This window comes from Polistes canadensis, unplaced genomic scaffold, assembly GCF_001313835.1.
Source record: "Polistes canadensis isolate GaletaPanama2010 unplaced genomic scaffold, ASM131383v1 scaffold_332, whole genome shotgun sequence".
In the NCBI taxonomy this organism is placed as follows: Eukaryota; Metazoa; Arthropoda; class Insecta; order Hymenoptera; family Vespidae; genus Polistes; species Polistes canadensis.
Window position 1 is genome coordinate 79,683 of NW_014569879.1, and position 15,959 is coordinate 95,641.

The window sequence follows — 15,959 nt, forward strand, 5'->3', positions numbered from 1 at the left end:
ACTTTTTTTTCATGACCCGATTTTAACTGATTTCCTTTCCGGAACGGTGCATCGGCGACATCTGCCGTTTGCTACACGCGGGACGTTTAAATTTTAAGTTTTCTAAAAAAAGTTATCTTACAGAAACGACGTATACAGTTAAAATACAAATGAAGTCAAAATACAATCGAAACGATATCGTTCAGCACAAAAAAGTTGGCATAGAACCGCAACAGCAGAACAAAATGAATAAGTCTTCTTAATTGCTCACTAATTGCCCAATAAAACTCCATAATTGCTCACTTTTATATATTATAATTATATATATAATATTTATATATTATAGTAAGCTACTCGAGTGAGCCATTATAGTGGCGCATCGACCTGAAAAAAATATTCGCCAAAGCCACTCTAGTGGTAGGCCGGCTAAGCACCATATCGGTAATAGTAGTGCTCTATCTTATCTTACATTCTGTCAGTAACTGCAGTTTTCTACTTTTACGATATCGACCGTCGTTAATGCTGTTACAATATATTTTTAAGAAAAATTATATTTTAATCATTAAGGAATCTTTAAGTAAAACATACGATATATATAATCTATCGACAATATTTCGTTTCATTTGAATAAAAATAGTGTTTAGAAAACAAATATTATCGTTTAATTTAATAAATAAATTTTTGAGCAAAATTATCGATTACTTACGAGTTAGTAATATCTGTCAAGTGTATTTATGCACTTGCTAGTCACGTGGTCAGAATACTACATACAGAACGAGTAATCATGTCGGCTCCGGTTAAAAAACGAGAAATTCAAGAAAATGTGGGTGGTAGGGACGATAATGAAGAACAAGAATTGTCTGACAGCGAGGATAACGAACAAGAACAAGTTGAAGAATCGGTGAGAAAATAAATATTAAAAAATATATAATAATTTTTAGAAATAAGAACATAACCTAATTGTCACACGTGCAATTTACTATTTTGTATTGTATTTATCATTGTTACCAGGCTGTATTTATTCATTTCATTTTTTTATATGTTATAAATAATGTATTTTATTATATGTGCAATTTATTTTAAATTATTCGATGAGTTCACTTATTGACATACTTGTAACAATCAAAATGTCATTTTATTCATAAATGAGCCGTTCAGAGGCCAAAAACATTAACTTCACTTTAGGAATATTTTCAAATTTATCTATTAAAGCACTTATTTGATATTTCACTTTTTATAATTGAAATAAATTTATTTAATAAAATTATACTTATTGATGCAAAATTGCCAACAATTCTTATGGTCGTTGAATAAGTGATATAACAATATAAAGAACTTTATCATTCATCTCTACTTTTTGAATAGGGAATGGAAATTCAAGTTGATTTTGAAGGACGCAGCCCACAAGATCCAGATTTTCATGGAATCAAAACATTACTGCAGCAACTATTCTTAAAGGCACATATAGATTTGGCTGCGTTAACCGAATTAATAGTTTCACAGAATTATGTAGGATCGGTGGTAAAACAGTCAGAAGATTTTGAAGACGAAGAAGAAGAAGAAGCGGATGATACTTTTGATGTATTTGGTATTACGACTGTAATAAATATATCGGATAAACAGGTAAGGAAAGTGTGCATTAATTATTAAATTGTAAATTAATATTTTATATAATCATTTTTATGTATATATATATATATAATGAATGATTATTCTTAGCATCTTCCGTGCATACAACAATTACGAGATTTATTGATAGAATTATCTAGCGAACATGCTACGGATGCAACTTACACTTTGATCAAAAATGTACTTCAGAACGACTCACAACCAATCGGTTTGCTAGTTAATGAAAGGTTCATTAACATACCTGCGCAAATCTCTGTACCTCTTTTCGAAAGTTTAATCTCCGAGATGAAACGCGCTAGTAGTAGAAAAATGCCATTTGAATTTTCTTATTATATACTCATTTGTAAATTGTACAAAATGGAGGATAAAAAGATTGAAAAGAAAACGAAAAATAAAAAGAAGAATAACAGCGAAACGCCAACAATTGTATGGAGCAATCCAGAAGAAGAAATATTTGCTGATAAAGCTCTAGTTAGTTTTGAATTTTCAGTTGAAAGAGAAACTGATAGTGGTTTATCCGGAACGTGGACTGAAACTGACGACGAAATGAAACCATTCAGACGAGTGTTGTTGATAGAAGCTTCTAAATTGCTATCTATAATTAACACAATTAAAAACCAAATATCTTAATCTTTACTTAGGATCATCAATCGATACATCATGAAACTTGTTTGTACTTTTATGGCTATATTAATATACTTTTCATTATTAAAATTATAATTATAAGAATAATCATAACAATAATTAGCTTTAAAGAAAACAGATCTTTTTCGTGTATTTCTATTAAAGAAAAATGAAAAAGAACTAAGTATAAGTTATACATATATACGTATGTGATATGTTGATAAGTGTAACTTTTCATATGATAATACATTTTTTCTACCGCTTATTGCAAACTTTGCAAACTTATAAATCGTTTCCCCTCGATAATTAATATCTTTTCACCCTAGATTTTATTTATAGCATATTTATAAACATTAACTTCTCGTTAGAGACGCATCTATAACAAAAGTATAAAAAAGAAGAAAAATACACATTTTCTTTTTATAATAATATAAATAATACAACCCTCTTAACAGATATTCTTTTTTATAACTGAAAAGAGAAACATTTTTTTTACTTAATATATTAAACATTCTTTTTTTAAATCATTAATTACGTCTTTGTGTCAGTGATTTGAAGAAATTGTCTTGTTGGTTTAGCTCTTCTTCTCATTGTTCCCAATATATTGAGCATTTCTGATACAGCCGGTGGCGCTGTTTCTGCCTCTTGTCGTCTTTTTCTTTCCTCTTCTCTTTGTTTCTACGAATAATCACATTTCGTATATGTCAATCATAATTCATAATAATCGTATATCTTTATTGTGCTATAATTATTACTTACATCCGTTTGTTTCAATGTGAATCGACCGCCTTTTATTTGATTAATAATATCGTCGATGACTGAAACATACAAAAATATAAAAGAAAAATGAATGAAAGATAATAAAATGAATATAAGTATTATCAGAAAGTTATTTGTTCGATTCCCTACCGGGCTGTTGAGTGACAGTTGAATTTTTCTTATGTATTCCAAGCATAGACTCCATATCGCTAACTGCATTAGATTCAGAATGTAATTTTTCTTTTGTTAACAATTTTATAGTCGCATTTCCAGTCGATGATATTGAAGGCAATGGTGGTGGTGGCGGAGGTGGAGGTGGAGGTGGTGGTAACAAAGAAGGTAAAGGTCTAGCAAGTTTCTCTTCCAATTCAACTATTTTCTCTTCCATATTTCTAACAACATCTTCTAAATCATAAACCGATCTTTCAGCTCGCTCAGCTCTCTGTCGTTCTACGTTCAATTCGGATTCAGCTAGTTTTAATTTTTCTTCAACTATTTCAAACTCTACATTAGATTCCTTCTCCTCTAATTTTTCTTGAAGCATTTGAATGTGAGACGCATGATTTTGTTGTTCCTCCTCTAATAATCTCTTTAAGGATTCTACTTCTTGAAGGACAGTTAACAACCTTCCGTTTGGATCATCGCCAACCTCTGCCATTAAGAGAGCACTTTGATGAGCCAAAACGTTACGTTCTTTCTGTGCCTAGATAGATCAATAGGAAGAAGAGTCAGTTAGTGAGATTTATTATGACTTTTAAGGAAATAAATAAATTAATATAAAAGAATAAAAAAAAAAAATACATGAATGGATCGTTAACCTTGTCTGCTTCCAATTTCATTATTTTAGCCGTTTCTCTCTCACGATCGCATTGAGTCTTCAATGCTTGAACCTCTTTTGCTACCATCTTTGTCACTCTTTCCATATTTTCTTTTTGCATTTTCATCTCGTTTATTTTATCATCGGCTACGAAAATACATGAAATTTTTTTATTTATTAAATTAGATATTTAATTAATGAAATTCTCTATTATTTATTTATTTGTTTTATAGAACGAACGGTCTTGTATAAAATACAATACCTTTCTGTCTGAGCGTTCTTTCCTCTTCCAACTGAGTCGTCAAGAGTGTTATTTGTTCTTGAGCTTCGAATTCCTGCAATCGTGCTGAATTTAAATCGGTCTGGAGTTTTGCTATCTCTTGACTGAGTTCTAAGAAGATAATTATTCATTGAAAAATATTGGACCCTTGTATTTGGATGCGCATAATATTTTCTTTTTTATTTTTCATTGTTTTTTAATTACCTCTAACCGTTTCTCTAAGTTGATCTAAATCCTCGAAATTAGAATCAACTTCGTCGGAAATATCGAGATCGACCGATCCTCCTGGATGAATTTGCAAATATTTTTGCGCTATCATTTGAGATTTTCGTTTCAATTCTCGATTTTGTTTATACCACTGAAAATAAATTCATATATATTTTCAATTTATTGATTATATTTTAAATAATTAATTTAGGTAAAAAAAATACAAGCTTACTTCCGACGCTTGTTGCATAGCCTTGTGCATTGCACCTGTTTCAACGTCATACTGACGTTTTAATTGTTCGTATTCCTTGCATACTGCTTCGGATACTGAAAAAGAAACATTATTTTTAGTTTTATTTATAAATTTGCTATAAATAATAATTATTTCTTAAATACTTCATTTTTATTTTGTATTTTTTTAATTAACGATATTAAGAGTATTCATTCAAGATTGTTGGAAAAATATTACCTGTCCGTAATTTATTCAACTTTTCTTCTTTTTCTTGAGCCTGCGATTGCAAGGTACTGTTTTGCCTTTGCAATTGTTGATACTTTTTTTCCAAATCTGCATGTTCCTTGTTTCCTGTAAACAATTATCTAATTATAAGTATATATTATAATAAAAAATAAAAAAAACGAATCACAATACTAGCAATATTATAATTAAACTTATAATAATTCAATTAGAAATAGAATACAGTTCTTATTGTTAATAAAAAAATATAATAGAAACAGGATTCGTTTAAATCTTATTTAAAAAGTTTGATCACGTTTCGAGTGATATATAGGGAATGATCTATAGATTCGATCTAGGAAACCGATTGACATGCAAAACGATCGGATATATTTATATTTATTAATTTTCAACCCGATCACGTTTTAAAGGCGTGTGACTAATAAAACATCATTGGCTTTGAATTCAAGAGTGCAAGAGTGAATCACAACGGACGGTACCACACTTTTATATACAATATACACTGTTGCAGTTTAACCGTGAACTATAATCATGATCAATGCAATGTCGTTTGCAAATATAATACGTAAGTTTGTCACCGAGAGAAACCAATATTTAATTGAATTCCGAATGACGTTATTTCTCTGCCTCGGGACGACCTTATATTAGTCACGCCATATTCATTTCCATTTAATACATTACAAAAAAAAGAAATTAAATTTAAAAAACCATATTTATCTTGCACTCTTTCTTTTTTTGTATTTTTTTTCCATCAACATGTTAATCAATAAAATCTTGACAGTGAAAATAAATAACGAGCTAATGAAAATGTATTCAATGATAAATATATTTTTTTTAATTTTAAACTTTAATGTTCACCAACCAGTTAAATTGATAAAGCATTTATAAAACTCTGCATAAATAGTTAATAAAAATAGATAAAATAAAATATACGAAATAAAAATGTAATAAGGGAAATCACTTTGGATTCTTTTTTTTCTCTTTCTTTTTTCTAAATTAAGGTACTTCTTTTTGTTTAATTTCAAACGAAATAAAATGAAGGAAAAATAAAAATAAATGTCTACTAACCAATCTCGGTTTTTTGAAGTAACAATTTTCTCCTTTTTTCCGATTCCTCGTATTTACTTTTCCATTTGTTTTCGAGGAAACAATTGGTGGTATTACTGTTACCATTGCCATTTAATTTCGGAAATATAAAATCATTTTTTTTAAACGGATTGGTAGATTTATCATCGACATTTCGCATTTCTATGCTAGACGTCGACAAATTGTTATGCTTTGATCTGAGTTGTACCGAAGCATCGAGTTTTTCAAAATTAGCTTTTTGTGCAGCTACCGAAGTTGTTCTACCAAGTTTTTCGAAAGAACCTCTTCTTATTGGTAAACATCTTTCTTGCGGTTTTATTTGAGCATTAGTTATCCTTGGTACAGGAATATGAGAATGAATCACGTTCGTTGCTGTTGTTGTCCTCGGAGGTTCGGTGCTAAGAACTATGTTCAATTCTGTCTTGTTCATGATCACTACTTTAAAACAAAAAATATAATTAACATTATCCGCGCGTTTATAATGTAATTAAAATATATATATATATATATATATATATTTTTAATAGATAAAAATGTAAATAGATCAATGAATTCTTACGATTTCTTTCATTTCAAAATGGCGGACTATATGTGCCGATACATATCAATTAGACTAATTCGAAAGAAATGAAAAGTTCGTGTACTTTAATATCGAGTTCAAGCAAAAGTGCATGACCGCTAAAGTGTTAATAACATTCGTGTTTTCTAAAAATATACGTGCATATATATGTATGTATATGTGTATACATATCAAGCGCACCCCCGTGTTTCAGCCAAGTTGAAAATAGCAGCACTGTCAAAAGCACTTCTCGTGACTAATCTCGATTCCACAACTGCTAACATATATATTGAGATAAGAAGGCAACATTTCCTCGTAGATAAAACATTTGTAGAAGAATCCTAATCGATAAGAATCATATGTTATTTTACGTTAGTCACAAAGTTTTCTTTTTTAATTTTCCTTTCGTTATCTTTTTTTTTTTTTTGTATAAGTCAAACACCAGAATTTTTAAATAAATTTACCAACATTTTAAATCCCGTAAAAACTATCATTAGAAAATTTAAATTTACATATTAAAAATCTTATAGCAAATGTCATGCGTTTTTTGTGCACAGTTTGTGCGCAGGTTTTCTATTTACCATACTATATAAATACAGTTAGAAAATTTAATTAACAAAGAAATAAATAAATTCACCAACATAGAAGATATATTTAAAAAAATTTCATTTATAAATCGAAGAAGTAAATGCATGAAGATGCTCGTGAATAATATGCGCGTGTTTATGAAGGAAGTCATGTTGATTTTGAAAAAATCCGATGGAAATATCGATTGTAACTTGGAAAATTAAAAAAAAAAAAAAAAAAATCTACGAGAAGCACATGTCATTTTACTAGACGAGAGCCAAATGATAATAATCATCTTCCACAGACCTTTTAACGTTAATTCGTTGGAATTCATGCGTCACTATTCCAGTATATATGTATATACGTTGCATACGCGTTCATTATAACGGAACAGAAGAGACGTCATTCGGGAAACATCGACGTCTCGAGGACTCGTTAACATTTAAGGGTTTAAATATAAGATTCAACCATCAATAATAATGATAAAAATAATAATAATAATAGCGTACCGACTAATGATCACAATCCTCCTTCATTTCTTCCCCATTTCTCATAATAATTACTTTCCCAAAATCTAACTTATAAAATATTCCAATGAGAAAATATTTAAAACAAAGATAAGAGAAATTGTAGGAAAGTAAAACGTTCGTTTCTCCGTGACAGTTTTCAAAGAGATATTACTAAGCCGGTAATTATCTTGAAACAATAGGTCTCGCATCCTACACGTTTTTAAATTCTCAAATCTGCATATGTATGTGTCTACTCGTGTATACTCATATATGTAATATATATATACGCATGGATGGATAAAATGAATCATAAATATCTTTGGAATTTTTATGATTTTAAAGAAATCTGTATTGATACATTAAAAAAAAAAATATTAGTTTATATAAGAAAATGATAAAGATAAACTAATTCGATTGTTGAAATCATATTTTATTCTATTTCGTTCTAATGCAGCTTTGCCTTTACACTATACTAATCGATCGTCCTACTTTGTATTATTCTTTTCTTTGGAACTATGCCATTTATATATGTATATATATATATGTAGATGTATACATACTTGAAACGAGTATATAGAAAGAATAAATAAAAAGAAAGTAATTAAATTCTAATTATTATTATATTTGTTTTTTCGTAACTTATATTTTATGGAAATATTTTATTTCTATTGTTATAAAATCATAGTTAAAGGATATGAGAACTCGCTTTTGTTGTAGGATAAAGATAGTATCTACATCATATTGGCGTTTAAAGTCAAGAATCTATTATATACTTCCTTTCACTTTCTCTATTTTGCGTTATTATAGACGATTAAAAGTTCGAATCTAGCGATCGGCACATATCGTGAAATTCCGCCATTTTTCGTGTTTCCAATTGACCGAAACATGTATTTAATTTAAATGAAATTTATATAATAGTTATAACACAATTACATGCAATTACTATTGTGCATATATTAGAATTTATATATTATATGATTACTATATATTTAGTTAATTATAATTATAATTAAATAAAGGTAAAATGTTAATAATATTTTTCGCGTTTATAGTATTATATTTATATAATTTTACATTTAGTTCTAAAAATGTGTAAACTATCTATAGACAACGTATTATTTGCGATTATATGTTACAATATATTATTAAGTTAATTATAATTACAATTAACTGAATTTAATTATCGACAAAAAAAAAGCAAAGAATAGCGATAAATCAGAAACAAACAAAAAATGACAAATGTTGAAATTTCGTTATCGAAAAAAAGAAAACATATTTATCGTTGATTGACTTAAAAGAAAAGAAGATAAAAGTAAAGAGAGAAAAGAAAAGAAAAAAGTCATTCTGCCAACACAATGAAAGGCATTATTATAATTAAAAATGCGTTTTTAATCGCATATGTTTACACTCACGATCGTCTGACGCATCGCTTCTCTGCAAAATGGAAAAGAAAAAATTAAAAAGAAAATTAAGGAATAAGAAGAAGAAGAAGAAGATGAGAAGAAAATAACAGAAATCTTGAGTGTCCCTTCTCGATCACGTTGATGATAATCGCACACGAATTTTATTCCTCTTTTTCGTTGTTTTGGTATCCTATTAACTTGTGCACACCGATATTTTAAAAAAGAATAATAAAAGAAATAAACAGCGACAATAACAACAACCAAGTAAAATAAAAGTAAAAAGTTTTCAGAAGAAAAATAATAACAATGTACCAAGAAACTTGCACTTTTGCGATAACTTGTAACAGACAAAAGATATTTCAAAAATCACAAGAAATAATAATCTTTCTTTTTTTTTCTTGTTTTATTATTTCTTTCTTTCTCGTTCTCCCCAAAGGAGTAGTAGCAAAGAGTCGCGTGTGTTTCGAATGACGTTCGAACACGTACTGTGTGTTCGCTGTTAATTTCACATTGTCCGAGGGCGTTCCAGCCGACGACGACGACGACGACGACGACGACGACGTTGAGAATGCGTTCTTTTAAAACTAATCCTACCGAGTTTTTCTTTCTCTCTCATTTTTATTTACTCTCTCGCCGCTTATTTTCTTTCTCACTCTAATAAACGGTCATTCATTATTTTTCCCTCTCTCTTTTTCTCTCACAGAAAATGAATGTGTCGAACACCGTTACGTACAAATTGTGATATTTAATTATTAATTGAATAAACGAAACAAGAATGATATAAAAAAAAAAAAAGCGAAATGTATAGAATGTTTTAACTGAGAATATAGGAAAAAATTGATCATGAGTTTTATTCTAATAAGATTTATCACTTACTACGATAGTTCTTTTTCTTATTATGTGTGTGTTTTTTGTTAACAAAAGTTTGAAGTTTCGACAGATAGTCGCGTTAATGTCGGTATAAATTTGCAGGTTTGAGTTACACAGGTGTATTATAGTTACATTACCTACATTGTCAACCTCAGCCGATAATAGTTGGTATGAATGAAAAATATCACGAGTATCGATGAGTATCACCGGTCTAAGAAGGCAACGATAAAGTCAAATAGTAACAGGTAGTTGTCAATCATTATATTTTTCCTCTCTTTCTTTCTATTTCTCTTTCTTACGTGAGCGTTTTAAAAACGAACGCACGTGCGACTCAACTTAGTATCGAGAAGGTTTTTCCTTTCGAGAGAATGTGCAACGTTTACACATTGAGAATAACCTTCTAGCTATAATGTTGCTCAATCAAGCTGTGCTTCGGTGATACACTCAATTACCGCACGGTTTTAAAACCTCACGAGTGTTGATTCTCGTGATGTGTTTATGTATTCAAAAAGAAAAAGGAAAAGAAATGGGGGAAGAAAAATAAAGGAACAAGGAATTTCTCGTAACGAAAGGGAGAACGAAATTTATTTTTTCTTACTTTTACCCGCGTTGGTTTCTTTTTCTTTCAATTTCTTTTATAGAATCAATTGTTTGTTATTTTTTAATCGACAAAAAAAAAACAAAAAATAGATTGAACTTTCAAGTTAACTTAATTGCATAATTATAAGAGTATTATTAAATATATGGGGGAAATAATAAAAAAAAAAAAAGTGATTTTTCTTAAGACGTCCGCCATTTTGGTTGCGCTTTTTGAAACGTTACCCACGCTTGAATTGAATAAACTTTGAAAGTAATAATTTCTACGTTATTAAAAGATCTTTTTTAAAAAAATGCTGAGAAAGAATAACGTTCTTGAAAATGTTTCTCGTTTCCAAGGAGTGTGATAAGTAAACAAAGCATGAGTTTACCTCACCGGTCAACAGTTTGTAACACACTTGCCTTCTTTCGAAAACTTGTATATACGAATGTATAAAAATATATATGTAAGTGTGTATACACAAGTGTAACTTTGATATTCTTTTCTTATTGTTTATTAAAGAAAAGAATTTTGCAATTTATAAATCAGTTTTTTATTCGCGTAACAATTTTCGTAAATTCCTTTATAAAGAAAAAGGAAAGAAAGAAAAAAATGAAAAAAATGTGAAATTAAGAGAGTTTTATAATTATATAATATATAATTTTGCATATTTCACACATTCCTTAATAATAATAAAACATTCGATTTTATTTCTATAGCATATAATTGAAATTGTAAAAAAATCCTATGAAATATTTGAATAAAAGAAAGAAAAAATAAATAAAGTATTATTTAATACTTTTAGTGTATATACCGTATAATGTACGCATAATTAAACTGATAAAAAATAGTTTAATTAGTAATTTTATAATAACGAATTAATTAATATTATAAGATAATAAATTCAAGAATACGTATTATGTCAAGTGTTATTGAATAGAAGATAAGAACTGATAGAAGGTAGAAATGATATACAATGTCGCAAGATACGTCGTTAACCTACCAGTCGTTGCCCGTTCAAATACTTTGGTGGCTCTTATATATGTGTATGTGTGTGTGACTTATATTATTTGTACACATTTAGAAGCAACAATCATGAGAATTTTCCTATCACTGTTGCAATTAACATATTGGCTTTAGAGACGCGAATTAAAAGAAAAAAAAGACAAAAGAGTTAAATGGAATGAAAATAAATTGTAATTTATCTAAAAAAAAAAAAAAAAGAAAAGCAGAAGTTGAACAACTATAATTCATTAAAAATTCATTTCGTCTTTTACGTACAATGGGTCAGGGTCACATGAATCATATCTAAAGAAAGAAATAAGAAAAGAGTATAAAAATCAATGTCACAGTTATAATTCATTAAAAATTATATAATATTTCAATGTTACCTGAAACCATATGCAAAGACAAAATAAAAAGACATGAAAATTAATGTCAATTAATTTTTGTAAAATTCTTTACCACCTAGCAAAATCGTATTATTTTCTATTCAATACTAATAGAAGTCAAGGAACTATAATTCATGAAAATTTAATCCTTGTCTCTCATGTATGATGGTTCAAGGTTACTTGCGATCACTTTTAAAGAAGGAAGAGGAGCGAAGGGGAGGGAGGATGTATAAAGATCAACGTTTCTATATACGTGTGTTCGACACTTGAGTCACAAAGTTCTGAATAATCATCCAAGCAACTAACTCTCTTTGTCTACTTCTTTGCTTTACCACGAAAAACATGCTGATTTTATCGCCGTGTTTAAATTCGCTCGAACTTAATAGGAATCAGTTTCGATTAAGCAGTCTTCCTTTCTACGAATAGATTCTTACCCTCTTCTACCTATTTTTGTTCTCTACTTGTACTTATTTCGGCCTATGATAAATATCCTTTTTTAAGTTTCGCAGATTATTTTGTACGAACGCAAATTTAAATTTAATCGATTTCCCGCCACCTATATTGAAATTATTTATTTCACTTTTTTATTTTATGATGTTTTTTTTGTGAATATTGATCTCGTTCTAATCAAATTTGTATTATTATGTAATAAAATTTGTTTATAAGTTGTTAATATTTTGTCGAATTTTAAGATTTTTTAAATTTTCATTTTAGTTAGATCACACAGATCAGAATACAAGAGATATTATTCATTCATTTTTTTTTTTGCATTCAATTAAGTCTTACGCCATTTTAAAAGTAAACGGTTTACATGATTATTATATTAAAAAAAAAGAAAAGGAATATATATTATATACAAATCGATGGTAGAAATATGACCTCGAACGAACAGCTATCTCGTTCTCGAACACAGTGTGTGCCATCATCATCATTTAGTCACTTATTGTCTCGAATTATTCCCCTCAGTCGATCATAACTACGTCGAAATGACTCATGCTCATTAACCATGTAACGGGTGTTCCGGCAAATCATGGAAATTGATGCATAATTTTAATGATACTACGCAGCTGCTCGATCAAACCTCATATATATTTAAACAATATTCGAATTTTATATTAAAAATCAAATAAAGAAGTCGAAAACTTAATTACAATTTTTTTCCCCATTATTTTAACTATTTTTACAATCGAATAAATGCATAAATGATCATAAAAATTGTTATACGATCTGGTTATAACAAAAAAGAAATAAAAAAAAAAGAAATCTTATTTTCGATGTAATATGAAAAATAAGTCATTTAAAAAACGGCGCCATTCGGATCGTATAAGTTGGTAGAACTGTAGGTAAAATATGTACCAACATAAATGGAATTCTTCTAGTAATGTTTTTATGATTGCAATATTCAACAAAGGGAAATTCGCACAAACAATAATCTATCCTATCTAATTAATGCGATTATATTTTTACGGATGTTAAGATGTTAGAATGTGTCACGTAGATTAAAGATAAAAACAAATCGAGATATTCAGTATGAGTATAAAATCGTTTTGTTAGTGACGAATCAAAAGACATATATTTAATCTAAATATCGGTTCATTGTTTTTCGATATAATTAAAGAGAAAGTATTTTTAGACAATAAAAAGTTAAATAATTGTGATTAATTTTTAATGCTGCTATGTTGTGATATTGTTAATTGACATGACACGACTAAGAGGTCGAGCTTCTCTTATGATAATCGTAATGATCATGTTCACATTACTGGTAGTTATATATCACATTTTGAGTAGCGAAATAGACAGTATTTCATCCGATAAAATAATTCCAAGATTAAAAGTTGAAGATGTTTATTCTGTTAACGATCTCACTGAGAGTCCTATCAGAATAGCAAGAATGCAACAAATGGAAGCTCAAATAGATCAAAATTCTGAGGTACTAAGAAATAAACCATTCGCTGACAATTTCCATGCCAATTCGTATTCATCAACTAATCCGTTGTTCAAAGGACACAAGATTGTACATTTAGATTTAAAAGGCGCACCGCCTAAAATAGGTTATTACAAATATCTTTTACCATTGTTGAAAAAGTTAGGCGCTACTGGAATTCTCATAGAATATGAGGATATGTTCCCATTTGATGGGAATATAAAAGATATTAGCGCTTATAATTGTTATACCAAAGACGACTTAAGTATCATTCAAAGTTTAGCAGAAGAAAATAATCTTATCGTTATTCCTTTGATACAAACATTTGGACATTTGGAATTTATTCTTAAGCTTGATAAGTATAAGGAATATAGAGAGGTACCAAGATATCCCCAAGCAATATGTCCAACTTATAATAAAACTTCACAATTGATACATGAAGTAATAGATCAAGTTGTAGCTGCACATCCTAACATAAAATACTTGCATATTGGAGCAGATGAAGTATATCAAATAGCAGATTGTTCAAGATGTATCGATCTAATAATTAAAAAAAATTGGAATAAAAAACAATTATTCCTTGATCATGTATCTAAAGTAGCTAGATATATCAAGGATAAGTATCCCTGGTTAACTGTATTAATGTGGGATGATGAGTTTCGTGAAATATCCCCGCAAGAAATAATAGATAAAGATTTACATTTAATGGTGGAACCGGTCGTTTGGAAATATACAAAGGATCCGGGCTCCACTTTGACCGATCAATTATGGGAAAGTTACGGTGCTGTTTGGAAAAGTATTTGGGTTGCTACTGCATTTAAAGGTGCAACTGCACCGGATAGATTTTTTACAGATATATCTTATCATTTGAAAAATCATCAACGTTGGTTAGAAATAATAACCAAATATTCAAGTCAAATAAACTTTAAGGGTGTTATTCTAACGGGATGGCAAAGATACGATCATTTCAGTGTACTCTGTGAATTATTATCCACAGCCATTCCATCACTTGCCATTAATCTTGCTGCATTGCAAGCATCTAATCTAAGTGGTTTTCCTATTGAAGTACCTAATCAATTAGGTGACATTTTACAATGCGAAAAAATAATCTCTTTGAGTATACCAGAACCACAATACGGATGGACTAGATGTGGTTTTCACGGATCTGCAGTATATGCAGTTACTCTAAGACTACATTCTTTGATTCAGGAAATAAATAAAATGCATCAGGAAAACATATATAAAGGATGGTTGAAACCATACAATATAAAATACAAATTTTCAAGTCCGAGTCATATCGAACGAATAATAGGCGACTTAAATAGGTATAAGGTTGAGATTATGTACATTGAGAAAGATTTTCGTACTGCCATGGAAGATATTTATGATAATTATACAATACAAGAATGGATAGAAACATACGTTACGCCTATAAACGAAGAAATTACTCAATTACACGAAGCAGAAGAACAAATTCTTGAAAAGAATTCGTGGCAGAGGAGACCTTTAAAAAAATCTGATTGAAATGCTAGGATTATTTTTAACAATGTATACAATCTAAGATTTGGATAAAAAAAAATAGATAATAAGAGACTGATTAAAAATTTATTAGAAAAGAAAATCGAATAATTGAGATACGTCGTTTTTGTTCTCACAAATAATAATAATAGATAATCAATGTAATAAGTTAATTATACACACATATATATATGTATATGTATATATACATTATGTTTTTTAAATTTTTGAAACAAAGCGTTTTAAATGAAAGTCTTGATATTATGATTAACTACGCCGTCCGTGATTTCAAGTATCACGTTCGTCACATTAAACAAGTAATACAAATCTTTCATTGAATTTTATTCTAAAACGAAAGAACGTGTTAAACACAAAATAAAATGAATTATACGATAAATCTCTGTGCGTGGTACAATCAAAGTGCAAACATGTACTATATCAAAGTTGATTTATTATTTCTATGTATTATTTTCATTTGGAAATAAGCCAAATTTAACAGTAAATGTTATATTATGTATACATGGTGTGTGTGGTGTGTACAAGAAGCGTATTACAATTACTCTCATTGTTAGCGCAAGTCATAGAAATTTTAAAACAGTCAATGTAATTTTATTCCAACATCAAAGTCTTATGATCCCCCCTTCCCCTTTCCGATTATTAAAGTACTCCTTCTTTTTATCTAGTTGTTATTATTATTAAATATTTCTATGTTGAATCATGTTAAAGCATATTTTATGATAAATTAAATTTGTATTATATATATATATATATATATATATATATAA

The 15,959-nt window shown here is 28.9% G+C and overlaps 3 protein-coding genes across 13 annotated transcripts; 2 read left to right on the plus strand and 1 right to left on the minus strand.

Moving 5' to 3' along the window:
• Nucleotides 1-707: 707 nt before the first annotated feature.
• LOC106791700 (protein BCCIP homolog) lies at nucleotides 708-2,493 on the plus strand. The gene is made up of 3 exons (XM_014757559.1): nucleotides 708-880; nucleotides 1,345-1,602; nucleotides 1,699-2,493. The coding sequence occupies exons 1-3, from the start codon at nucleotides 764-766 to the stop codon at nucleotides 2,236-2,238; spliced, it is 915 nt and encodes a 304-aa protein (XP_014613045.1). The 5' UTR covers nucleotides 708-763; the 3' UTR covers nucleotides 2,239-2,493.
• On the minus strand, nucleotides 2,353-9,437 carry LOC106791694 (shootin-1). Of its 11 annotated transcripts, none has more exons than XM_014757547.1 (11): nucleotides 9,381-9,437; nucleotides 8,904-8,925; nucleotides 5,839-6,291; nucleotides 4,765-4,878; nucleotides 4,528-4,622; nucleotides 4,293-4,446; nucleotides 4,071-4,199; nucleotides 3,810-3,955; nucleotides 3,142-3,694; nucleotides 2,992-3,050; nucleotides 2,353-2,910 (listed from the first exon to the last, which is right to left on the minus strand). In XM_014757547.1, exons 3-11 carry the CDS (start codon nucleotides 6,284-6,286, stop codon nucleotides 2,764-2,766), a joined length of 1,845 nt encoding a protein of 614 aa, XP_014613033.1. In that variant the 5' UTR covers nucleotides 6,287-6,291; nucleotides 8,904-8,925; nucleotides 9,381-9,437; the 3' UTR covers nucleotides 2,353-2,763. The 11 variants fall into 11 exon arrangements, with proteins under 11 accessions (XP_014613033.1, XP_014613029.1, XP_014613028.1 ...); XM_014757543.1 differs by having other exon boundaries at nucleotides 5,839-6,294; XM_014757542.1 differs by lacking the exon at nucleotides 9,381-9,437 and adding an exon at nucleotides 9,207-9,374.
• A 3,674-nt stretch (nucleotides 9,438-13,111) lies between these two features.
• LOC106791697 (hexosaminidase D-like) lies at nucleotides 13,112-15,852 on the plus strand. Its single transcript, XM_014757550.1, has one exon. It carries the CDS (start codon nucleotides 13,432-13,434, stop codon nucleotides 15,178-15,180), a length of 1,749 nt encoding a protein of 582 aa, XP_014613036.1. The 5' UTR covers nucleotides 13,112-13,431; the 3' UTR covers nucleotides 15,181-15,852.
• Nucleotides 15,853-15,959: the final 107 nt, after the last annotated feature.

What these genes read in the sequence shown, in the direction of transcription:
- LOC106791700 (XM_014757559.1), top strand. Translation starts at nt 764, where the DNA reads ATGTCGGCTCCGGTTAAAAAACGAGAAATTCAAGAAAATGTGGGTGGT. An exon ending in AAGAACAAGTTGAAGAATCG is followed by an intron (nt 881 to 1,344) that starts GTGAGAAAATAA and finishes CTTTTTGAATAG; the next exon opens with GGAATGGAAATTCAAGTTGA. An exon ending in TAAATATATCGGATAAACAG is followed by an intron (nt 1,603 to 1,698) that starts GTAAGGAAAGTG and finishes GATTATTCTTAG; the next exon opens with CATCTTCCGTGCATACAACA.
- LOC106791694 (XM_014757547.1), bottom strand. Translation starts at nt 6,286, where the DNA reads ATGAACAAGACAGAATTGAACATAGTTCTTAGCACCGAACCTCCGAGG. An exon ending in GTTGAATAAATTACGGACAG is followed by an intron (nt 4,623 to 4,764) that starts GTAATATTTTTC and finishes TTTCTTTTTCAG; the next exon opens with TATCCGAAGCAGTATGCAAG. An exon ending in TGAAATTGGAAGCAGACAAG is followed by an intron (nt 3,695 to 3,809) that starts GTTAACGATCCA and finishes TGATCTATCTAG; the next exon opens with GCACAGAAAGAACGTAACGT.
- LOC106791697 (XM_014757550.1), top strand. Translation starts at nt 13,432, where the DNA reads ATGACACGACTAAGAGGTCGAGCTTCTCTTATGATAATCGTAATGATC.